We start from the raw sequence: 25241 nt of genomic DNA, 5'->3' as shown, positions 1-25241 counted from the left end.
GAAGGCAACAGCAAACTCAATCCATCAATTGAGTATGGACACTTGGTCAAAGTTACTCTGTACATCAGCAACCGTTGGGAATGAAAATAGGCCTATTCGCTAGTCACAAGCTCAAAGGAGGGGGCAAACCCTGTAAGCCTTTGGCGCTGGGTAGGGAATTCGTTGTGAAAAAGAGGTCCCTTTGGAAACTCTCATGGAGAGAATACCTCTAAAAATGGTTTCTGTAAACTCTGAAAAATATTCGGCACTAAGAGTTATGTGACATCACAGAAACAAGCATTTGTACAGATAATGAAGGGAAAAAGTAGCACCAGGCCAAACAGTATTCAAAACAGAGGAATTATCAATAGATTCCAGTCAACAAAACTGTATTGCGAAGTATGAAAGTTCTACATCAAAAAGTGAAGTGACTGCATTGATATATGTATTGTTTGTGCTGTAGTACATTGGTGCAACATGGATGAGGTGTAATGTTGTGTCACTTCATGTTGATGGCATGAATCCATTTGTATTTAACTTGCATTTATTCATGTTTCCCTGTTTATCTATCTGGACAGTTTTGGTACTTGTTGTGGAGGGGCCAGACTAAATCTTAGTGGTAACCCATTGAGTGGATGCTATCCTATATAAATGTATTGGATCCACGACAAAAGGAAAGGTAGAAGTAGTCATTTGGAAAATTATTATGACAGCTGTTTATTATGGATGATTTCCGTTTATTCCCCTGTTCATACCTTTTTACCCTACTCCTGTCTCCCTATACAGGACACTCTTCTTGCTACGAAATTTAGGTAGGAATTTTAGTGGCAGTGCAGTGGTCAAAGTTAGTTAAATAATGCTTTCCCCAATTCAGGATAAGCACGCGTTAATTAATACCTGTTGTTCATTTCCTGGACATAGACGATAAATGTTTTATTAATTCAAAAATCATAAAAAATGTGTTTACAGAAATGGTAAATGAAAGAGTAGTATTTGTGTTGCAGATTATTACAATGAGCTGTGATCCCCCGTTTCATCATTCTATTTGATGTTGTGCTTATTTTCTATATATTATAAAAGTTATAAATACAAAGAGTGGTGTAAAACATTTATTTTACTTTCAACACATCGTCTCATTTTTGTGATGCATGTAATAGGGTTTTCTTCTTCTTCATACCCTACAACGTTTTACAAACATGGTAATTACCGAGGTATTTCAAAGACAGTGTTTGATGTCAGAATGGCAGAAAGATCAAAGTCTTCCCCTGATAATGTCTACACTTAAAAAGCATAGACATCCAAAAAGATCTTAACAAACGATAATAATCTTCAGGCATGTATGGAACGACACTTCAGGTAACAGGATGTGTGTCAGAGGAAGGACACGGGACGCTCTCAGTCGTGCTTTGCTTGAAAACAGCTGCAGCAACGGAGCAGAATCTCTTCCAGCGATGTACTTGAAATATATCACATCCATATGGCGGCGCGCCACTCCCTCTCTGCGTGCCTCATCTTCCAGGCGCTGCTAGTTCAAAGCTGGAGGACCTGCGGGCGAGTTAGGAACAGCAGAGCTGGCTCTCGCAGAACCACCGGTGGTTGTATCGGAGGCGGGGCAGTGCTGGCGCTCAGAGTCTTCACAAGGTGCAACATCGGCACGGCACTGCCGGCTCTCACAGAGGCTTCAGAGGGGGCTACAGAGGCACGGCAGTGCCGGCTCTCGCAGAGGCTTCAGAGGGGGCTACAGAGGCAGGGCAGGGCCGGCTCTCACAGAGGTTTCAGAGGCTGGAACAGAAGCAGGGCAGTGCCTGCACTCGGAGGCTTCAGAGGGGGCTACAGAGGCAGGGCAGTGCCGGCTCTCACAGAGGCTTCAGAGGCTGGAACAGAAGCAGGGCAGTGCCTGCACTCGGAGGCTTCAGAGGGTGGAACAGAAGCACAGTACTGCCATCTCCCACAGAAGCTTCAGAGGCTGGACCAGAAGCACAGCACTGCCGCCTCTCACTCTTCAACCCTTCAGATGTTGGAAATGAAACACAGCATCGACTGCTCCCACATTGAACTTAAGATGTTGGAAGGGACGCACAGCGCTGATGATTCCCAGAGATGCAGATCAGCCACTAAGCTACAGAAACAAAGTGCTGCCGAGGCGGATTTACCAGCGACCACACTGTAAGTTTGTAGCCTTCACTGCTGATGCACTTTATACATGAAACTGGCTCGTCAAGTAGACAGGAAGAGAGGGAAAAGGGAGTTAGAACTCTTAAATGATACCACATACCGAGATTTACACATGCCCCGGTATAGCTTAAAATGACTGTACTCAGTGCTTAATTTGTAAAGAAAAATGTGCCGGTGCCCAAAGCCCTCCTCTTAAATACACGGCTGATGCAATTAAATGTGGGAACACGGAATACTGAGGCAGCGTAATCCTGAAGCCATCTTGGGCCTCTTCAATCCATTTAAAGCCACTCCCTGCCCCTTCAGCTCACTCTTGCAGTTTTGTGCTTTCTCCCATTGTGACGCTTTTTTGTTTTTCTCTTCATCCATCTTTCCCAAATGTGTCTTTTGGTCACGGTAAATGCTTGAGGCAGAAGAATAAACACCGGCCCTCAAAAATAAGTGCTGGTGCTCAGCAACGAAAACAACAAGCACAAATTAAGCACTGACTGTACTCTATGCACAGACTAAGATATTCTTGACAAAAAAATGCACATGCAGCGGTTGATGGTTTTACCCTTGCTATGGTTCACAAACAGTGTGAAACACAGACCTTAAGACTGCAAGCGGTTTGAACGCTGTGTTTTTCTTTAAAGTGTTGAAGTATGTTTTTCTTTAAAAGATCACTTACTCACGGATCAATCATGCTGTCATACAAGTTTTAAGTTGATTTTCCCAATAAGAAGTCAAGCGAATTACGTTCTAATTTCGTTATGAAATCATAAATATATATATATATATATATATATATATATATATCACCATAACCCAGTGGCGGTCACTACAGATCTTAAGGTGGTGAAACAATAAAGTAAGAAATGAAAAATAAAAAACCTAGCTGTCCGCACTGGCCACCTTGCCCTCGATTGTGTTGGTGTTCCAGCAGCCCATGGGGCGACAGCACAAGCTCCCCCATGCAATCCTGGCACTGCTCTCATCCCATACCTAGCATGAGAGCAGCAACGGGATTGATCTGAGCAGCTTGTCTGACAGTGCACTGGAGTCTGTGCTGTTTCTCCAGCCAGTTTGGAGAAACCTAAATGCACATGTCAGTTTGGCCAGCCTAAGATGGCCGGCCAAATTGACATGAGCACTTAGTGCACTCCACTCCAGTGCTCCACCCCCCTCCCATGGCCAGCCCTATCCCTCCCTGCACATGATGACTGAGCCAGCAGCTGAAAAATACAACAATAATAAAATATTGTTTTATTTTTCAGCTGCTGGCTCTCAGCCGGTGGGGCGACGTTCTTTCACCATTGTGGAGGAGCTGCCACTGAAACACTCCCATAATAGATGACACCCTAAATCACCACACTGAACTGCTGCACTCACACATTGTGTGGCAAAAGTTAGAGGAATGCAGTCATTCTTACTACACATGACCAAAAAATCTATTGCGTATCTTGAACTGTTATTTTCTATTTCGTGATGTAGTAAATATTATCCATTGAGAAGTCAGGTGTCATTGCAGCTATTTCTTTATTTGTTGCCATTTGTGGAACTTCTAGAGCTGAGTTAAATATGAGACAATTAACCAGAGAGATTTTTTAAAGTGATCCCATTAAATTTTGAACCCATATATGTTAAATTAAAACAAAACTCTATGAACAGTATATCGGTTTCTGGAATTATTTGCCTGCTATTTACACAGACTGACAGACACGAAGGGAGGTGCAGACACACATACAAATACACCCCATCTGCATAAAACAGTAGCACCACTACTTTAATAGTGGAAAACAGCTGTCTTTTTTCACAGTAACTGAAGGTTTATAAAGCCATAAAAAAATGCTGTCCAGCCCTCGAAAGTGATAGTTGAGTAGTATATATTATGTGTAACTGCAGTATGTAAATAGTGTCTTTAAAACATTTCAGTAATGTGTTTCGAATTCTGTATAATATTCCAAAACCGTTGTGACTTCAAAACCAAAAGTTTGAAATGGTTTATAAGGTGTGGCTTACCTGGGGTGCTACTAGACACAATGCTGGCCAAGGAAAAGGGGACCAATCCCCCCCCCACCTGGGTAAGAAAAGATGGGCATTCTTGGAGTGCAGTGAACTATTACATACCTCTGGACTTAACTTGTTGGAGGCTGGGTCATTGGTTGTGTGGTCCGCATAAGTAATGGGTTAGGGAAACAGCCTTTACCAAGCAGCCGGAACCACGCAGTGCCTTTCCAATGCAGGAAATACAACAAATGTGTCATTACCGCGTGTTCCTGTACCACACAAGTCATTACGACTTGCTTTAGGGAAACCGTTGTTGGACTGGTGCTGGATTTTAAGTCCATTATCTTCCCTACTGTTGCACAGACTGGAATTGGAATATTGAATTACACTACTCCAAAGTCCAGCACTTCCCTAAGGCAAATCGTTGTAACAACTTGCATGGTAAAGTAAGCAACGGTAACAACGCTTTCATTGTATTGCCCGTATTCTAAAGGCATGTGTGCTAAACCCATGCGTGGCTCCGTCATACAACCATGGGTCTGCACTCGACCACCACTGGGACCCAAACACTTCAGTGTAGTGCTTGACTCTCATAGAGTAGCATTGCAGAGTAGTCCAAGGCTTACTCAAGGGAGATGGTGTGGGCTAGTAATCACCATTTACAAACACACAAGAATAACACTCAATAAAGGATTGTTCAGTCTATGCTTTTTTCTTTTGATAAAATAAAAGTACATTTATTACACACACACTACTCAATACTAGTCAACAATTTACAAATATACACAAGCTGATGGAATTACTTTTGGATGACATGGATGACATTGCGTAATCATTCTTGTCTCTCCCAAAGAGAGATATAAACCAACAACCCACATGGCAGAACATTCACTTGTATTCCAATGCAATATTTGACTGTAACTTAGAGAGAGAACACCTAATACTGGCAATAAAGTACATCTACTTTGATAAGTAGTGACTGTCAGTCTCATTACTCAAATAAGCATCCACGAGGAACATGTCTAGCAGGTTGGAGTAGTTTGAGCTGTTAGGATTACCCTCAGCATGATCTACGCAGTCTACCCACACCCCTAAAGGGTGTGGGACAAGGTTCATCATATGCCACTTTGAAACATTTAACATAAAAATGATGCACAGTTGACACAGTCCCTAAAGGGCATCACTTGGTTGTTAAACATTATGTAATACCATCTTTCACCCCTAGAGGGTCCCTTTTCATATGACCCTACAGAAGTCATATCATTAGACACAACACTGCAGCAATACATTTTGAATCACATTTAGCATAAAATGCTACCATTTTAACCATAGTCTCTAAAGGACTCCATTTCTGTAAAAATGCTTGTAATTACAGCCTTTCATCCCTAGTGGGGTTTCACCACTGCAACAATGCGTTGTTATCATAATTCAGGTCACAAGGGCTGCAGCCATGATCTTCACCCCTAGAGGGCACAGTTCTGTTACCCTGAAACAAAAGTTCCAGCTGGGACTGGATTGAAAACAGATTAAAATCATTGAGGAGTTATCATTTCTAAGTTCCCTGAAACTGAGTGGGGACATTTGATAACATCTTGGGGGGGAAGCTGCGATCCCCATGCAGCTCCCCCACATGTGGTGATGATTTTGGTGGTGACCCTGCTCTCCTGGGGGGCACCACCATGCCAAACAGGCGTTTTTGCCAAGACTTGGGCCAGGCCCCATAGGGCATTAGGGGGCGCTACCTCTGGAGCGTGCAACACAAATGAGCAGCTCTCCTGCTGCTCCAAGGATAGCCGGTGCAATGGTTTCCTCTGTTGAGTTGGAGTTTGGTTGGGGTGTGTCTGGCCCTACCCGGACACCCTGCAGCCTGTATCCACTTTGAAGAACAGCTAGGGGAGCCCACACCCAGCTGCTCTCACCGGCTCCCCACCCGGCCAGCACCTTCATGTGCTGCTGTGGAAGCCGGCTCTTTATTTGGAGCCTGCTCGCTCCCGCAGGCAGATGTGTGTGTGGTGCTGCGGCTGGGCTGATCACATGGGGGAGTGCGGTGGAACTCCCCCCTCCTTCTCTGGTCATTAGGGCTTCCCCTGTTCACCTTCACGGCGGGCACGTCAGCATCCCCCTGCTTTGGTGCAGGACTCTGGATGGGGTCTGAGGCCCCTCACGTCATCTTTGCAGGGAGTGCGGGGGTGTCCCCCTACTTTTCTTTTTTGTGGAGCTCCAGATTGTGATCCGGAGCCCCTCCCCTTAGCTTTGAGGGAGCACAACAGCACTCCCTTACTACAGCATTTTCACCAGGGATGTGTGACGGCAATCTGCAGCTCCACTCTTCTTTGGGGGCATTCCCTGAGCCCTGGCCCACCCTGGGGGCAGGATTCCAGCACAACGGAGGAGCCCAACGCACTTCGCCACCCGACAGAGGTCAAAGATTGCCAAACTTTGAATGAAGATATCTCGGGCCCTAGGGGGCCAATTATCAATCACCTTAGGCTCATTTTGCTCCTGGTGGCAAGCCCTGTGGCACATGGAACACGTTCTGTAGGCCTCTGGGCCTAGAAGGTTTTGCAACTCAGTAGGGAGCTCGTTTCACTGACTCCTTGCACCAGCCTTTCATTTGGGTGCCTTCCTTTCTTCAGGGAAGAGCGCTCTCCTAGCGTCAGAGCTCAGCCTTCACCCAACTCAGGGGGAGTAAAGGTACCAGCTTACCTGGTCCTAGAGTGTACCCCACTCGGTCTGGGGTCATTCAAGGACAAAGTCCTTGCCACAGTGGGCTGTCAGGAGGTTCTTCTTTCCAGCTGTCCATGTTGCCCGTCTTCAGTCCCAGTGTTCTGCAGAGAAGTGCAGCCAAGAGAGAGAGCCCTCCCCTGTGGAAGACCTTTTAAGTGGTGGTCAAAAGTGTCCAGCAGGGTTGCACCTCTGGCCTATCCTATGTGCCACATTACTTCTCTGTCCCTTCCCCAACTTTCCTGCACAGTCTTCCGAGATAACTCAGAATGGCTTCATCCAGGTGTCAGTTGACACATATGCTCTGAGAGACTCAGCCCCTCTTCCCTCACATTCCTGCCAAGGCCTCTCCCAGCAATTCCTCCAAGGAGCTCCTCCTTGCTGAGGGGCCTGGAGCAGGCCTGGCTCCTGGCATATAGCGACAGCTGGCTGACTGATGCAAGCCCCTGCTCCTGCAGCTGGACAGAGCAGTAATTGGCCCTAATCCTGAGCTGAGTCAGAGAAAGATGACATTCCTGGCTGACCAATAAGCTGTACGAATATGCTTTTGTAACCTACTGCATTATTCTTTTAATACAGGTTACAGTGTACATTGGTGTGACTCTGGAGTCTGTGGCCTCTAGGGTGCTGGAGTTGCACCCTAGGCCAGCCTTCTGTGGTAGGCTACCTAGGCAGAGTTCTTGGCTGTGCACAACAGGAATACTACCTGCGCAGCCCTCGCATGGGTGCAAACGCGTGTGCACACATGATCACATGTAACCAGCCCTGGGCCTCCTACTCTTGCTGCGTCACAGCAGCCTTTGCTTAACAAGGCAGCACAGGAGGTAGACACACGCAGTCCATTTTTCTATGAGTTTACTGTGGGTGCATCCCAAACTATGAGGCTCCCTAACAGTAAAAGGTAAAAAAACAAGTGGCCCAAAAAAAAAAAAAAAATCGGGGCGGGCCAGTTAGTCAGAAACGTTCTCTCACATCACTGCATCATTGTTAGATACTCCCCACCATTTGAGTGGAAGATTTCTAACGGCCTTATGCCAGCAATATTTGTAAAGATTTGCACTCTACACTTACAATGTTTTGGTTGGACTCTTCCCTATACCAATAACACCTTGAGAGCATCATTTCGTTGTCACTGAGAGATAGCAGCACATGGTTCATGTTGAGCAGAGTTTATAGCGCATGTGCTAATGGATTATAAACGAAGACTGAACGTGCTATACAGCTATTTTAAATACAGACCGCATGCTCACACAACTGACACTACACAGAGCCCTATTCAGGCATGCTTCGTGCACCCTTTTCTGTGTGCAGGTTCTAAGCTTGATTTTAAATAGCTTACTGCACATCAGATACTCATCTTTTATTGTATTTAATTGCAATATACTGCATTGTGAAGTTCACATAGCTCTTAATAATCCTGATGACTCTCCAAGTGCTCTGATTTGCATTGTGTTTCTGGTGATATTTGACAATGCATGGTCAAAATGGTGTTGGTTGTAGTGACGTATACAGTATACTTTGGGTAAGTAACATGCAGTTTGGAGACCTGTTCTAAATGAGGTGTGCCAGAGTCTCTGCTCTTAAGAATAAAGTGCTGCTAAGATCATGAGTATAGACAGTGATTTCCGAATCAAACAAAATGAGCCATCACAGATGTGGATCGGATGGCTCACAGATAACACTATATATGGCTGACCCTGGCAGTAGGTATTGTGACGACAGAACTCAACTGTAATAAGTTATTACAGGTGAGTAACTATATAATTTCTTTATAATAGGCAACATGATGCATCACAAGAAGTTAGTCATCTTAATGGCCCTAGATAGGGCATGGAGAGTAAAGTATCCAGAGCTCCTAGGCTTGAACATCTGTTGTCGGATCAGGCTGCCCCTGCAGGAGGAACTACTGTATCAGGAGAAGGCAGGGTTCTGCACTCATACCTTTGCAATCTCCATCTTCATGCTTGGAGATTGAGCAGCAATCTCCAGAGGTGGTTGATGTTACCCTAGCAGTCAGTCATCCCTCAACAAAAACTGTCCACACTTGTCTTTGGGACATATTGGTGGCTTGGTGTGGTATACACCGATAGACCCCCCCTCGAGGTAAAGTTACCTGGAGTTCTGTCCTTCATTTTGTCTCTGGCCCGGCAGTGCTTTGCTCTGGGCACTGTTAAAGGGCACCGTTCAGCTCTTTTTGTGGTTGTCTGATCATCCCTCATTGTTTAAGTCTCCAGTTATGCTCTTCTTGAAAGGATTACAACATTTGTTCATGCTACAATGGGACCTTAACTTGATCCTCAAATTTCAGATGTGCGCTCCTTTTGAGCCACTTCATAGCTGTCCTGGTGACTTCTCACCCTCAAGACAGTGATCCTCATGTGAATCCTAGAGGAACAGTTACACAATGAGAGAATGCAATACAGAGTGACTTAAGCTCTGTGCACATTACCACTGCTAACCAGTGCTAAAGTGCTTAAAGTACCACTTTAAACATGGTAAAATTGACTTACACTCAATCGGCACATTACATCTACTTATTCATCCCTATTAAAGTGGTTCTGCATGTACCCAGGGCCTGGAAAATATATGCTATTAGTGGACCTGCAGCACATATTGTGCCACCCACTTGAGCAGCCTTTTTAAACATAAACATGTCTCAGGTATGCCACTGCAGCTTGTGTGCAGTTTTAAACTGCTTTTCAACCTGGCAAAATAAACCTAATTGCCAGGCCTAAACCTTCCTTTTTAATGCATATGTCACTCTTAGGATAGGTTCTAAACAGCCTATAGAGCAGGGTGCATTGTATTTAATAAGTTGGACATGTACTTTTAGACTTTACATATCCTGATAGTGAGAAACTCTTAAAAATTAGTTTTGCAAAGTGTCAACGTTTGTTTGGGAACAGTTGGGCAGTGGTGTCTAAGAAATTGTAATTCAAAATCATCTTTCATAGAAAGTCGATTTCTGAGTCAGAATTCAGAAAATGACATTTTTAGAAAGTTGGCACTTTCTTGTCCTAACAATTTGGCTCCAGACATCCTGGGACCCAGACAGAGAGGAAGTAAGGTCCAGAACCAGATGTTGTGTTGGAAGTCTAGATGTTCCTCCCACTCCAAAGTTGATACCAAGTATAAATATCAGATCCTCAAAACAACTCTACAGTATGCTTCTGGACCTGTGGATATTACAGACAAAGGACTGCACCGCTGCTAGGGGACAGCTGTGCTGCTTGAGGCCTGCCCTGCTTCCTGAGAAAGAAGACTGGGCCTGCTTCCTTCATCCCAGGCTACCTGGAGTGACTCCAAGGATCAGCTGACTGACCTCCTGATCAGAGCTTCAGGGGAATAACAAGCTCTAGAGGCCTCCCTGCAATTGCCCAGTAGACCTGCTAAAACTAGACCTGTCTGAGCCCTGCTAACCTCTGCAAGAGTGAATCTCTGCTCTTCAAGAGGCACCTCCCCTGGTCCTGGGCCTTTGGCTGGCATCATAGTGCACTCCTCTGAACACAAAGGAGAAAGCCTGAAGTTTTAGGCTCTTCACAATTGCAAACGGGTTATTTCGCACAAAAATCTGGCACCAACTGTCAATGTGAAACTCCGGTGAAGCCAACTCTTTGTGCTACAGTGACCACCAGTGACAACCGGCAACCCAATGTCTGTAGTACAGGATCAACATCCTGGGGTGACCACCAATACAAAGCTCCAGCATTGACCGTCCATGAAGGTTCAAAATCTTCACACTACAGCAAGGACCATCTGCACCCCTGGCCTGCTTTTTATGCTAGGGCAATGGCCATCTGGGCCGCTCTTCCTTCGCCTAACAGCCCCCTCTACCACAAACTGGACTCTTTGAGCTGGACTTTGAGAAGGTAACTTTTTCAGCTGGACTAGCCTGGTCCCTGTTTCCTGCCCTTCCTCCTTCACAGCCAGCCTGAAGCTGTGACTTTCCCCAGTCTAGCACAACCAGATAATCAAAGCTTTTAGGCCCTATGTTTACCTTAAGTCTGCTTTTGTGCCAAGCTACCAGAGAATTACTGGTCAGGTGAATTACTTTTTGTGGTTCATCCTGACAAGGATTGTGGCTGTTCCTTGAGAAGGGCTCACACCCATCAACCAGCAACCCAATTTCTCACAACAGAATTATACATCAAGCAGACAATACCATGTGGTGTGCCATACTTATCTAGGTGGAGCCAAAGCCTACTCTGAGTAAATTGAAGGTATTGGTAACAATAAGTCTTGCAGAAAGCTGCAAGGTGAAGCCAGACCTAAAAAAGGTGGGAGGAAGTTGCGACAGGTAAGAAAGAATGCATGTCAGAATGTATGTCAGTGAAACATGGCAGGGTAGTGGCCATGACATAAGGTTCTTCTAAGACCCAACAGAACCAAAGAGGCGATTACCTGCGTGCCCAAACAGGGCACACTGGGAGAAGAGGTTAGATATGCCCTCAGCTCCCCAAGTATATCCTTCAGAGGAAGGGAAAGCCAATCATATGATTGGCCTGGGAGCCAACAGCAGTTCAGGAAAGAGTATGACGTATAAAGAGATGTGCAGAAAAGACAACAAAGTGATTGGCACTTGGTTATACAATGAAGTTCAAACAACATTTTGCCATCCAAAAATGAAATCTGAGACCGTAACCCATCAGCTGAACCTTTTCAAAGGCATACAACACATTGCACGCAGTACTAAAGTAGCCAATGCTGAGGCCACTTTCCATAACAATATGCAGACCAATTTTACATTGTGTTTCCAGTCTCAGGGGGCAATAAGCACATAATCAGTGGAGTTGTTCAGCAACAATAATACCACCTAACATTTTTACAGTTTTACATGAAGACATGTAGTGAAGCATGCATGGCTAAAAACTGTATTTTATGTATATAGCATGTATACCACCCCAGTGTTATAGTATGGTAATATACATGGGAGATGGTTAATAAACAATTTGCAGCAAAAAATATTAAACACCGCTGCTTTTAACAATGGCCCTTACTTCCACTTTGCTTCAAATAAAAGGATGCAAAGCGACAGGTGGTTAACTGAATGGGGAGAGAGGTTGAGAGAGTGAGTCATAATTAAGTGTCTTCCTTACTTTTTCCTCTGATGACTGGCCATTGGATTGGTGGAATCACACAAGACCCGAAGTCACAAACTATTTAAGAGGGTGATGCATACCATCCATCAAAAGTCCTGCACACAACCGGGCATTGTGGCCAGCCAATTGAAAAACAAGTACCTTCTTCGCGGCTGACTGGCATGCAGAGGCTGGGCTGTCATTGGAGCATGACCCTTGCTAATGCAACCCCCACCCTGTATCCATTTAAAATGCTTTATTAGACTTATGCCAGTGGATGCAGTATAAATATCGTCAGTAATTAAATTATCTATTCGCTGGCCCTGTTGTCGACATCATTTGCATTGGGAATAAAAGGGCAATCATAAGGCCTGCACCTGCTGGAGGGGTGTAAGAATAGGGGGCACAAAGCAAGGTAGTGAGCTACATCACCCCATTATACCCGAAGACAACTCCAGAAGCTGGTGCAGAATGACCCTTTTTACAGATGCTGGCCTCCTACCCTTGAGGCTCTTGATTGCGGCAATTCATTTTAGGTTGTCTGGCATATCCATGACCGTTCACAAAGTTAATAATTAATAATTCTGGAATATGGTGCAGTTCTCCTGTGGCACATCTGTGTGTTTCTCTCCTTGTATAGTACCTTGGATGTTTTTGATTTTACATCAGCTTTTGAATCCTGAAGGAGCGGTGTCGCTTAACTATCTGGTCCTGATGAGACCCAATATCCTAAACTGGGTCAAAACGTTGTCTACACCTATATAACACGAGCAAACCAACTTCAATATTCCATTAACTGATATAAGGGCAAGGATTTATTATAATTCTTGTGGCATACATATACTTATATGACTGTCTGTCATTCTATGGAACACATAAGTTTATGTTCCTTTCTTTGTTATTGTACTGAATATTAGTATTCTGTTTGGTTCTTCTTTTAACGTGGGTCACTATGCACATGATCTACTTATGTATAAAACATATGTATATAATAATTTTTTGAATAACTTGTTTTGGCTACTCTTTCTTTTTCCTTAATTATGTTTTGAACAGTACAACTTTATTTAGTCATTGTTGCCTTGTGTTATTCTATAATTAAGTATATATCTTATAAGAACCATTGCTTCATGCAAATATGATATGGATGCCCTGCATGTAAAAGGAGAGCCTGAAGTTCTATCGGATTGCCTCATTGGTGGTGCTTCTCAGCAAATTATATATTACTATTATTATTATTATGAATATTATTGTTAGAAATGGGGTTTCTAGTTGGCAGTGATTTGCACCCTGTCCAAGTAAGGACCCTCACTCTAGTCAGGGTAAGGGAGACACACAGCTAAGATAACCCCGGCTGACCCCTTTGGTAACTTGGCCCGAGCAGTCAGGCTGATCTCAGAGGCAATGTGTAAAGTATTTTGTACACACATACAGTAACACAGTGAAAACACCACAAAAGCACTCCACACCAGTTTAGAAAATAGCCATTATTTATCTGAGTAAAACAAGTACAAAACAACATAAATCCAACATACATAGGCAAAGATACAAATTTTTAAAGATTCAATCTCAGTGCTTAAAAACACAATAGCTCCAACTGAGGCTATCACAACATCTTGATGGAGTCATTCCCAACAGTCTGACCCCACTTGTGAGGGAGTGGGGCCGGTCACAGAGTTACACGGACCCCAGGGACAAGTGTTGACTTCGTGGTGCAGCGATCACACCTCAGGTCCACAGGTGCTGTGGCGGGGCCGAATTCAGGTGCAGTGGATGTTGGGGACACAGCACTTGCGACACACACTGTGGCAGGACTTTGGAGGTGCTGTGGCACCGTCGGGCCTGCAGTGTCGGTCGTGGTTGTTGCATGGCTCTGGGGGACCATGGCACCGGTGTAGGCAGCGGTGTGGAATCAGACAGCGACGCCAGATCTGAAGTCGCTCTGAAGTCGATGTGCTTATTTCTTTTTGGTTACACCAGAACTCATTTTCAAGGGCCCAGGAACTGGATTTGGCACCACTTGGCGAGTCAAGAATCTCAACAAGAGAGCCCAGGTGCTGGCAGATGAAGTCTTTGATGTCCCTGAGACTTCTTAACAGAGGCAAGCTCCCTCCAATCCCTTGGATAACATTTGGAAGCAGGATGTAGAAAACAAAGTCCAGTCCTTTTACTCCCAGGACAAAAGCAGCAGTCCAGCACAGCAAAGCAACAGGCAGAGTGGCAGTCCCTCCTACAACATCCAGGCCTTCTTCTTCATAGAATGCCTTCAGTCCAGAAGGATTCTAACGTTTGTGGGGTCAGAGGTCCAGTACTTATACCCATATGTGCCTTTGAAGTAGGCAAAAGTCAGTGAAAAGTCTTTGTAGTGCACAAGACTTACCTTTCCTGCCTTGGCCCCAGACACGCACTCAGGGGAATGGAGACTGCTTTGTGTAAAGAAAGGCACAGCCCTATTCAGGTGCAAGTGTCCAGTCCTCCCACCACTCTAGCTCAGGAAGACTCATCAGGATGTGCAGGGTGCACCTCAGCTTCCTTTGTGTGACTATCTAGAGTGAATTCACAAACAGCTCAACTGTCATCCTGACCCAAAAATCTATTCCACAGATAGGTAGAGGCACAGAATGGTAAGCAAGAAAATGCCCACATTCTAAAAGTGGCATTTTCATACTAACAATTTAAAAAACAAATTCACCAAAATATGTATTTTTAAAGTGTGAGTTCAGAGACCCCAAACTTCATATCTCCATCTGCTGGCAATGGAAAATTACACTTAAAAGATATTTCAAGGCAATCCCCATGTTAGCGTATGGGAGAGTCATGCTTGTAACAGTGAAACATTGATTTGGCAGTATTTCACTATCAGAACATGCAACAACACACCATTATAAATCATACCTTTTAAATACACTGCACCCTGCCCATGGGGCTGCTTTGGGTCTATTTTACGGGTGACTTACACGTAGTAAAAGGGAAGGTTTGGGCCAGGGAAGTAGGTGCCCTTACTAGGTCGACATGGCAGTTTAAAACTGCACACACAGACACTGTAGTGACAGGTCTGAGACATGCTTAAAGGGCTACTCCTGTGGGTGGCACAATCAGTGCTGCAGGCCCACTAGTAGTATTTGACTTACAGGCCCTGGGCACACATAGTGCACTTTACTAGGGACTTACTAATAAATCAGATATGCCAATCATGGAGAATCCAATCACCAATACAATTTAGACAGCCAGCATATGCACTTTAGCACTGGTTAGCAGTGGTAAAGGGCCCAGAGTCCTAAAGCCAACAAAAACAGGTCAGAAAACATAGGAGGAAGAAAACAAAACGTTTGGGGATAACCCTGCAAAAAAGGCCAGGTCAAAAATGTATTATTGTTATTATTATCATTATTAGTATGAATATTATTTAATAAAAATCACCATATAACAAATGATTGATATGGATTACCTGAAGATAAAGGGGAGGCTGCAGTTCAATGGATTGCCTCCTGGGTGTTGTTTCTCAGGAAATTATGAATAATAATTGTAATATGTAAATATAATAATAATAATAATAATAATAATAATAATAATAATAACAACAACATTTACAACATTGTTAATATTATTATTATTATTATTATTATTGTTGCTATTTTAAAAAATTCACTCTATATCAATTGAGTGATATGGATGACCTGAATGTAATGAGTTCAACTGGCTTAACTCTTTGGTATTGATTCTCAGCAAATTATTTTTATAAATAATAATGATGATTCTAATATGTAATAAGTAATAATACCTATTATTATTATCATCATCATCATGATCAATATTAATATTATTATTATATTTTGTAGTAAAAATAACCATATAACAAATTACTGTTATGGATGACCTGCATGTAAAAGGAAAGACTAAAAGTTTAATCGGATTGCTTCTTGGGTGTTGCTTCCAGCAAAGGTCATAATTCACCTGAGACAGGTGAATGACCATGTGATCTTCTGTCAGACCTGGTATTCCTGCTAGTTATAGGCCGGGCATTAATGACCTGCTTTCGAAGTAACAATTGAAATCCAAGCTCATCAGCATTGAGACATACCACCTCTGGAGCCCAATAGAATTTGAGCTGCCTTAAAGGAGCAAGTATACACAAGCTCAGGACAAGAAGAGTCAGTAAAACTGAATAAATAACAAGAAATTGCTGGCTCTTAATTTTCTTGATTATGGTCCGTTGGCAAAGACCCTAACGTCAAATGAAATTAAAGAGGTAAGTGATAATGATGCTAGAGCATTGTACGTTTACTCTCACTAGAGATATGGATAGTCTTAGAATTTGAATGCTGGATTTTCTGTTCTCCATGGTGATGATATGTCCACCTCTGCCAAGGGTATGGTAGAAAACCCACCACACACTGGATGTTGCATTAGGTCAAATGATGTGGCCGTTCTCCACATGGAAACAGATACTATGGCAGAAACTCTGTTGTCGTTAATCCACTAGTAGCAACCACAGCTAGCAGAATGACAATATGCCAATTGTAAGGACAGCAAATGTAACCCCAATGTTGAAGTACAACAGTCACCTTAGACTGACCAGCTCATCGATCACCATTTCCAAATTTCTACAAAAATGTGAATCCATAGAAATATTCTCTGGTCTACAGACTTCGATTTGGTCAGTGAATGTGGTTAAAACACAGGGTATTGTTTGCACTTAAAGGCAGTAACTTTCCTTCTGCCCCCCGCTTTATGTAATGCTCATCAAGCACACTTCTACTTTCCTGTTAAATGCTTTTTTTCAGGAAGCACGCTCCAGAGCACAACAAAAAAAGTATCAGCTGCTGTCAGCTAATAAGATTGCCATAATTTTTTTAGCACATCTAGGAGCTACGAATCTTGCATTGGGTGAAAGAAAAATGCTCCTTCTTTCAAATGGATTTGTTCATATTCCAAAAGTATTGTCCTCAGAGAATCTGAGAATTCCTGAAAGATATATGGACCAATAGTCCAGATAGCACTAACTTTAATTTTTCAAATGTAATCGGACACCTTTCTATAATGCAAATTTCTCTGAAATTCCTAAACATATTTACTCTAACCAAACTAAGGAGCTCCCTTTTGCAAATTCTGTTCTAATACGAACGTGGCTGTAATTCTGTTCAACATCAGCTGACTGCAAATGTTCCTATGAAAACACTTTTGCACCCCGGCGGATCTGAGCAAAACTACTTCTGGCAAAGCTTATTCAGTCTCACTGACTAGAAAACATCATACAGATTTGCAAATAATGTCAAAGTCAAAAGCAAACCTTTCATTGGAAACTGAGACTTAGCCATAACTACATAATCGCTATTGCAATTCCTGGCCATGCTGTTGTAAAGAAACCAGCTATCTTTTGGAGAATATGGACTTTGCATAGAGTTGCCATGAGTGCTGGTTTCTTTACTCTATACGTATTGAGGATACATAACATTTAACCATGTAAAATGGTGCAAGATTGCCCTTAAGGATTTCTGGTAACATAATCCCCAAAGCAGAGTGGTTTGTAAATGTCCCATGAACCTTGAGATGGTAATACACCACCATATTACACAAGTTGCAATTTTTATACTATAAGGTAAATCTGAGGTATTGATCTTGAAAAAACTATTCTCTTGAAAGTGCACATTGCAATGGGTACTGATTAAAACCAGAATGTTTAGGTTTTTGTTTAACTTTCATGAATGCATTTTCAACAAAACAATGGACAAGGATAAGGGTTACAAAAATGAGACCACACAAGTACTTTTATGAGAGAGTTTCTTCTTTTCAAAGCGAGGGTTATACCACCTTTATGTGAGATGTAGTTCCCAAGAATTATTATTACTCGAAGAACTGTCCTTCAAATCAGAAATGTTTCAGCATTAGAGTAGGGAATAATAACATCGATACACTCACTGTGCTCATAACTAACAACTAGAGGCCACCCAAAAATACATATGAAAGGGGAACTGCCCTTCTAGGTTCCAAATATTATGTTCAAAGGATAAAGACCCTACCAGGTAAAGAGATACCCTCTTCATCGAGAGATGTTACCTGGCGTTCAACCTATGTTTACAGGCTCCACTCAATAAAGGTGAGGAGATGACCATGTAGGCAAGTATTTGAGGAATCGATTTCTCAAGTCTTCAGTTAGGGACATGAACCCCCAGTTGGAAACCTGGGGATACACATGCATCACAGTGCCAGCATATTGCATCCAAATTGTTGTGGTGAGCAGATTAGTTTTTGACCGCCACATCGTCATTCCAGACATACAGAACATTTTCTGGAGTCATGGACCAGATCTTTAGCAAACTGAGTTATATTTTTGGCTTAAACACATAAAAGCACAGAAATTTGCCATTTTGGGTCATAGCACACAAAATGCACTGCATATCTAATGTTTCGCCTGCCATGCACAAAACAGCTATTTGCCATAGATGCAGGAAAAAAACTGCAGTCTAGCAGGAGTAAAACATATCAGGTGAGGTTAGTGATGGCCTGTATTGTGTGTGCTGTGAACCATAACTGGTGAATTTCATGGTTTTAAGCCAGAAAAATAACTACGTTTTTAACTGTGTTTTTCAGTGAATACATATTTAGGAATCAAAACACATAATCATAAACTGGGGTGCATTAGTGCCATTGATGGTTTCTGAAGACATCATAAATTGTGACATCATTACTAACTTTTCTTTTATATTTATTATAAACAGTGGTTCCAGTTTTCAGTTGTAACCATCAATCCCTGATAAAAATTAGCTGATGCAGATATTTCCTTTAACTAACTTAGAACACAAAAAATAATTAATTTAGACTCAGAGCATGAACTTGTGATCCCTGAGGATGGGAGTCGTCACTTCCACTAGGTGAAAGTGAATGGGGTCCATGTCACTGCTCTGTCACTGTTCTGAGGGACACCAGGGCCAGTCGGACTATGGTAGCAAAAAGGCTGGTTTCACCAGAGCAGTACACCGGTCAGGTGTGTAGGGTAACCTAGGCCCAGGGGCAGGTCTCTGTCCATCCCATGGCACTGGTATCCCTGGAATGGGATGGGGAGGTGACCCCGAGAAGTGTCATAGTTATACCCCAGATGCCCATAGACTGCCTTCTAAGGAATGAGTTGTCACCAGTGACAGAAGAGCCAGGAGGGGTTGCTCTGAAGGCTCAGACATCTGGGCATACCACTCCCAAACACAGGGTACAGAAGCCGGGATGGAGGGTAGAGGGAGAAAGGAGCTACCCCTGACTCCTGTTCAGCCTCAGGGTACAGATCCTGGGCAGACTGGCCAGCCTTAGACTGACACCCCTGAACTGGTGGGAGAGAGAGTGAAGAAAGGATGCCTAACACTTGGGGCTACTGCCACCCACTCTGAGAGACCTCAGAGGTCAAGGAACATAGAGAGGACTGGGGCCTGGCTCTTGACACTGACAGCTGTCAGTGGACTCTGTTGGTCGTTGCCCTTGTGGACAGGGTTTTCCTTGGGTTGGGGGCAGAAGTCAGACACAAGGGGTGGAGGGGATCACATCACTTAGTTGGCCATGGTGGTACCATCTGCCTACTGGGATACATCCGTGAGCAAATTAAGATTAGGTGCTGCACAGATGGAGTCCACAGGTGAGGAGAAGGGTTACCTATGGGTCAGGCCAGTGAATCAATAGGTTGTAGACAGTGGGGTCCTATTTAATTCAGAGAGGCATAGAACTGACAAGTACCCCTGCTGTAGAGGACAACTATCCATGTTCTATCGCTTGAGAAGGGAAGTTCATCAAGTTATTGGTTGGTCTACCCTGGCTTCAGCCTGGAGTGGGGTTGTGTTGGAAATGGCCCTCTCTACAGCGTCACCCTCCAAAGTTTTTGCCTTCCTCCTCCAACATTTTGCAGGATTTCTGCTTGTTGACCTTAGGACTCTGTGCACTTTACCTCTGCTAACCAGTGCTGAAGTACATGTGCTCACTCCCCTAAACATGGTTTGATTGGCATATACCTGATTGGCATATTTAATGTCCCACTGCCATGTCCACTTGGTATTTATACCCCTTGCTAAGCATTAAACTCTCCTTTTATTACATATAAGTCCCCCCTAAGGTAAGCCCTAGGTAGCCCATAGGGCAGAATGATGGGGAATTAAAAGTTAGGACATGTACTTTTTGGTTTTACATGTCCTAAAGTGAAAAACTCCTAAATTTGTTTTCTCACTCCTTATTATATGTAATAAGATGTAATTCCTAAACCAGAGGCGGTAGATATGTCATATTTGGTATCTATGAACTTCTAATAATAAACCCTTTTCAATGTTAAACTTGGATTCATTATTACAAATTTGAGAATGCCACTTTTAGAAAGTTGGCATTTTCCTGCCCTTAGCCCTCCTTTCCTGTAACCTGCCTTGGGTACCACGGCTGGATGTAAGTGACAGTTGGGACTTTGTGAATTCACCCTAGACAGTCGCACAATAGGGGACTTGATGGAGGGTAGGGGGAATGGAGCTAAGTACAGCCTCACTTGCAACTGAATAGGCTGGGCTCTGCCACCACACAGTAGGCTTAGTGACCCTGTATTGTCAGTGCAGCCAGCTAGGAGCCAAGGCAGAGGACGCAGGTAATTTCTGGAACTTCAGAGAACCTTTCTGGAAACTTCATCTAACGTCTATGAGCTGGGCACCAGGGTATAACAATAGGCCTCTCAGACCTTCTCCTCAGTTCACCATTGGGCCTGTGGAATGACTCTCTGAGGACCCCCGATGCTAATACCTGCTGTGCACCCTGCAAGACTGCTGCAGTACCTGAAAGAACTACGTTGCTGCCTGTAGCCTCGTTGGAAACGTCAGAGGCCAGCACTGTAGTAGAGCCCTGCATCACTACCTGGACCTAAGACTTCAGAAGTGACTCCCACGGCTAGTTTAGCTGGTCTCCTGCAATCATTGGTGGTGGCTCATCCATCATATGGCCCCTGCTGTTACTGCATCAGGAGGCTCTCTCTTTAGAGTAGTCCTTTCAGCAATACCCAAACAAAAATATCTGTTTAATTAGTACACATTATTAGATTGTAAATGTGGGGTTAGGCAAGTAAAGAAAGATATCTTAGGGGATTTCTTAGAGCTTGGTAAATGCAGGAAATCCACCACAAGTGAGCTGATATCCCCTCTGTGACATTTAAAGGGTATACCTATGAGTTCACTGAGTAGTGATAACTGGACACATGTGGACAACAGAGTCACATCTACTGCGCTCCATCAATTTTGCATATCAGCAATTACATTGTGTATTGAGAAATCTTAATTATTTACACCAGTCACACATCTCCAAGACATCATCAACTGCTCTTTTATGATATACCAACATTTGCACCTTTTGCTTCATGATCCATGACATATGTTATCTCACAGCACAGATATTTTTTACCTTTTGAAACCAATAGACATAGTCACATGTAGGGACAATAGATCAACATTTGGAACCCAGGGTGGACTCTAGGAATCACATCCACAAACAACAAGTATTACACAAATGCTTTCCATTATCTTATATATTTAGTAGACTTCGCTTAGATATTCACCTACATCTTTTGGTATCTGTTCGATTATTCACTTTATTGGTACTATGCCATCTGCACCATGCCTGGGATAATTTAAACCTGTTAGACATGGAATGTATTTATGGTAATATCTATTGCAATATATAAATAATTGAGTATTTAATTTGTCCATATGAATATTCGATTGGCATTGTTTGATTGGCTTCCAGAAATTAAACTATATACATCACGTTTTTCTTTAGTGGTGGCATGAATGAATATGACCACCTCAGATACATTTATTGCAACATCTGAATGCGTCCAGAGAACCACTGGTCTGATATATTATATCATACCCAGGTTCTCTCAAGGAATAAGGCCCAGCCGTGTATTTGCATCAGAAAGAAGAGTAAATCAGATATGCCAGGGTTCCACCTCTATATGCCAGTTTACTTTGACTGGGTAACTGTTGCAACTGTATTGACCATATCACTGCAGATAGAGTGTTTCATAAATATTCCACTTTCTGCTCTTAATGTGATGCTGAATAAGTCAGCCTGATGGAGATATTGCCCGAATTTCACATGGTGTTGCTGAGATATACTAAAGTTCTGCATGCTAAATGTGGTAGAATATGAGGACATCATATGCCTATTTCACATTGTTCAAGATAAATTGATAATCTATATTGTCTCCAGAAAACAGCCAAGGCAAATTAAATGCTGTAGCTTTCTGGTCCCCTTCTGATTTAGAGTTTCTTATTGAAGCTGATGTTGTTTCAGAGAACAGTCCCAAAAAAGCAAACCAAGTTTCTGCATTTACTACAAAAGGGGTTCACAGATGTGCATATGTCAAACAGAAACAAGCCAGAGTCGACTATACTGCATGCTCACGTGAGGTTAGTCCTCACAAATTTAAAACATATGGAATACTTTGCATGCCAAATTTACTACTAAGACTGTCTAGGCCTGACATCATTTGAATGAGATATTATATTTCGGCCCCTGTTGTATTACAGATGTTTTTTTGTAAATTTTATATAATAAAAAATGAAATATCTGAAAATATTTGTCTTTTTATTGTTGTTTTTATATTTCTTTGTTTTTTAGGTTTCTTTCTTCTCCACTTCAAAGGGCTGCTGAATGACTGCCAGTGAAAGAAGATCTGTACACGTGTATTCTTTCGAATTTTATTCTGCTAATCAATTAAATTTTTTGTAGCAGCTGCGAGAAAGTTTTATTTGCTAATATAAAATATATACAGATAAGTACTATGTCGTACGACTAAACATATACTATGAAAATCAACTCTACATAAATGCACACAAACCAAATGTGCTATCATACATAATTCTTTTTACTATACCATATGAAAGAACAGTTTGAAATCACAGGAATATTACAACAATGCCTAAATGCATTTTACAAGCGTCCCATAGCCCAGACCCATGCCATTTAAAATAGCTACAGCAACACTAATGCTAACATTCAACTATATAAGGTAAAGAAACCAAGAAGGAAGGACTGCAATCGGTGCAAATATGAATAGTCACCTTAAAAAATCCAGAGTGCAACAGCCTATTGATCATTTTTTCCTTTCATTCAGAGCGCAACACTACATTACAAAACACAGGTCGATTTTTTAAGGTATAAATACTAAACTTTTCCATTTTTTCTATTACATAATTTGTATCTGGAACCAAGTTACTCCTGTATGCCTAAGCTAGAAAACATCAATAAAAATCAATTTATAAAGAGTAGTTTGCATCCCTATTGACGTTCTACTTTTAACTTGGGTCTTAGTTACAAAACTTGAACCATGTTTATAAAAGGTAATGATCATATATGCAAAACCAACGATTATAAAAGTAGGATCATTATTTTAACTGGATCAACCTACACGCTCTTAACTATCCTTATTGTAATCATATTTGTAATGTCTATAGGGGCACACATAAGGCAAATCTGCTTCCCCCTGAATGTGACTTTTGTCTGGAAGGGGCGTATAGGCACTTATATACAAATATAGTAGGCTTTGTAAAAAAACCTTCACACTGAAATGTCACAAATGAGAACTGAACACTTCTATCTAAACATTGCATAATGCATTGTATAAGGATGCCTAAAGCACAAGGTCTTCTACCAACAAAATGTGATTATACAGAGGTTTACATGTGACGTTTTATCACTCACCAAAGAAACGCAAATGTAGGTACTTTTACAAAAAAGGAAGCAAAACAGATGCTTTCGGTCAATTCATTCGAAAGTACACCTTCGTATGAAAGAATTGCGGTCTTCTGGATCTCCATGTTATTATGGATTAGTAGCTAAATGCTTCTCAGTTGTAAAAGTGGTCACAACACAACATTCATGGAGAGAGCTGTAAGAAAGCTGGCCACGGACCAGTTTTATGTTTATCGGAAAATAAGTTTTCAATTAATAACTGCTGACTCCAAATGTCACTTACCCAATGAGATCCCTAGGGCTACAGTAAGGCCAATGGAGTGGCAGTGGGCTATAAATATTAGTATAGCTTTGCACCCTTCAACGTTTCAATGCCTTAATCCAGATTTTCTGTCTCTTTCTTACTTGCAGATGATGGTGTTGTGCAAGGAAGGGAGAGAGGCAGAGGCTGTGGGACAAAGGTAGAGTGAGCGCTTCCAAATTTTGCATCAGGTAAGTTGCTCTAGTATGTGTCTAATAGCCAGTAGGACTCCTGTGGTGGAATTTAACACAAAGGGCCTCATTATGATCTTGGCGGTCTGGGCCGTAATGCCGGCAGTGGCGGTAAATACCGCCATCCGGCATGGCGGCCCAGACCGCCATATAATGACCTGTCCAAAACCACACGGCGGAATACACCACCATCGCCAGTGGTAATGCTGGTGGGGGTGGTGTATTCCAATCCTACAATCCGGATAATGATACCCATTCCCCCAGCCTTTCCCCAGCAGTTCACACCGCCAGGGAAAGGCTGGCGGAATGGGTATCATGGGGTGATTAGGGGGGCCTCTGAAGGCCCTGCACTGCCCATGCACTTGGCATGGGCAGTGCAGGGGCCCCTGTGCAGTGCCCCATTGCGCTGGTCACTGCCTGATTTACGGGCAGTGATCTGTGCAATGGGTGCAGATGCACCCGCCACACACCACCATTGGCGGCGGCTCCATTTGGAGCCGCTGTCAATGTTACGGCCCTTTTCCCCGCTGGGCCGGCAGGCAGAAACACTGTTATACGGCCGGCCGGGGGGTAGTCGCGCTGGCTGTCATCTATTGACCATAAGCGCGGATCTCGGTGGATGAGAGCCTAAGTTTGAGTAGTGGAATATTGATAGCTCCAACGATGACAACAAAGTGGTGGTGGAGTATAAACACTGGCTAGGGACAGAGACACGATGCTAATTCAAGTATGTTTAGTTTGAAATTATGGCAGGTGATCAGTACAACCCCTTGTCACCAACGCTCCATCCAACTGTCGTCCCTCCTCATTCCAGAGAGAATCCCTGGCTCACATGCTACAGTAACAATCTTACACCATGGATACCACTACCCATAAATTCTAAGAACGCTTCCTATCTCCCACCACTAAACATAAAACCCAACAATAGGTCAATTAATATGCACAAACTGAATCTCTCCTTTTCCAAATACATTGTTTTGCAGAGTGAGAGACGCATGAGATGAAGGAAGAGAGCAATTCCTTTACACTTGCCACCCACTATCATTGTTGTGCAGTGACAGTGTAGGTAGTGAGAAGAAAGATAAAAAGCCTACTTGAAGACCC

General features: G+C 43.0%; 2 protein-coding genes across 2 annotated transcripts in view; one reads left to right on the top strand and one right to left on the bottom strand.

Annotated features, from left to right (window-relative positions):
- The window catches only part of ADAMTS20 (ADAM metallopeptidase with thrombospondin type 1 motif 20), a 1292194-nt gene that overhangs the window by 228997 nt on the left and 1037956 nt on the right, over nt 1–25241 (bottom strand). The gene's annotated exons all lie outside the window — the stretch shown is intronic.
- LOC138288535 (uncharacterized) lies at nt 1331–23312 on the top strand. Its single transcript, XM_069230066.1, has 2 exons — nt 1331–2145; nt 22572–23312. The coding sequence occupies exons 1-2, from the start codon at nt 1457–1459 to the stop codon at nt 22606–22608; spliced, it is 726 nt and encodes a 241-aa protein (XP_069086167.1). The 5' UTR covers nt 1331–1456; the 3' UTR covers nt 22609–23312.

This window comes from Pleurodeles waltl, chromosome 4_1, assembly GCF_031143425.1.
Source record: "Pleurodeles waltl isolate 20211129_DDA chromosome 4_1, aPleWal1.hap1.20221129, whole genome shotgun sequence".
Classification (NCBI taxonomy): domain Eukaryota; kingdom Metazoa; phylum Chordata; class Amphibia; order Caudata; family Salamandridae; genus Pleurodeles; species Pleurodeles waltl.
The sequence above is the reverse complement of the archived record's forward strand: the minus strand, read 5'-3'. Positions and strand labels throughout refer to the sequence as shown.

Coding starts and splice junctions, on each gene's coding strand:
- LOC138288535 (XM_069230066.1), top strand. CDS start 1,457: ATGGCGGCGCGCCACTCCCTCTCTGCGTGCCTCATCTTCCAGGCGCTG. Junction 2,146..22,571: donor GATTTACCAGCGACCACACT/GTAAGTTTGTAG, acceptor TTTGTTTTTTAG/GTTTCTTTCTTCTCCACTTC.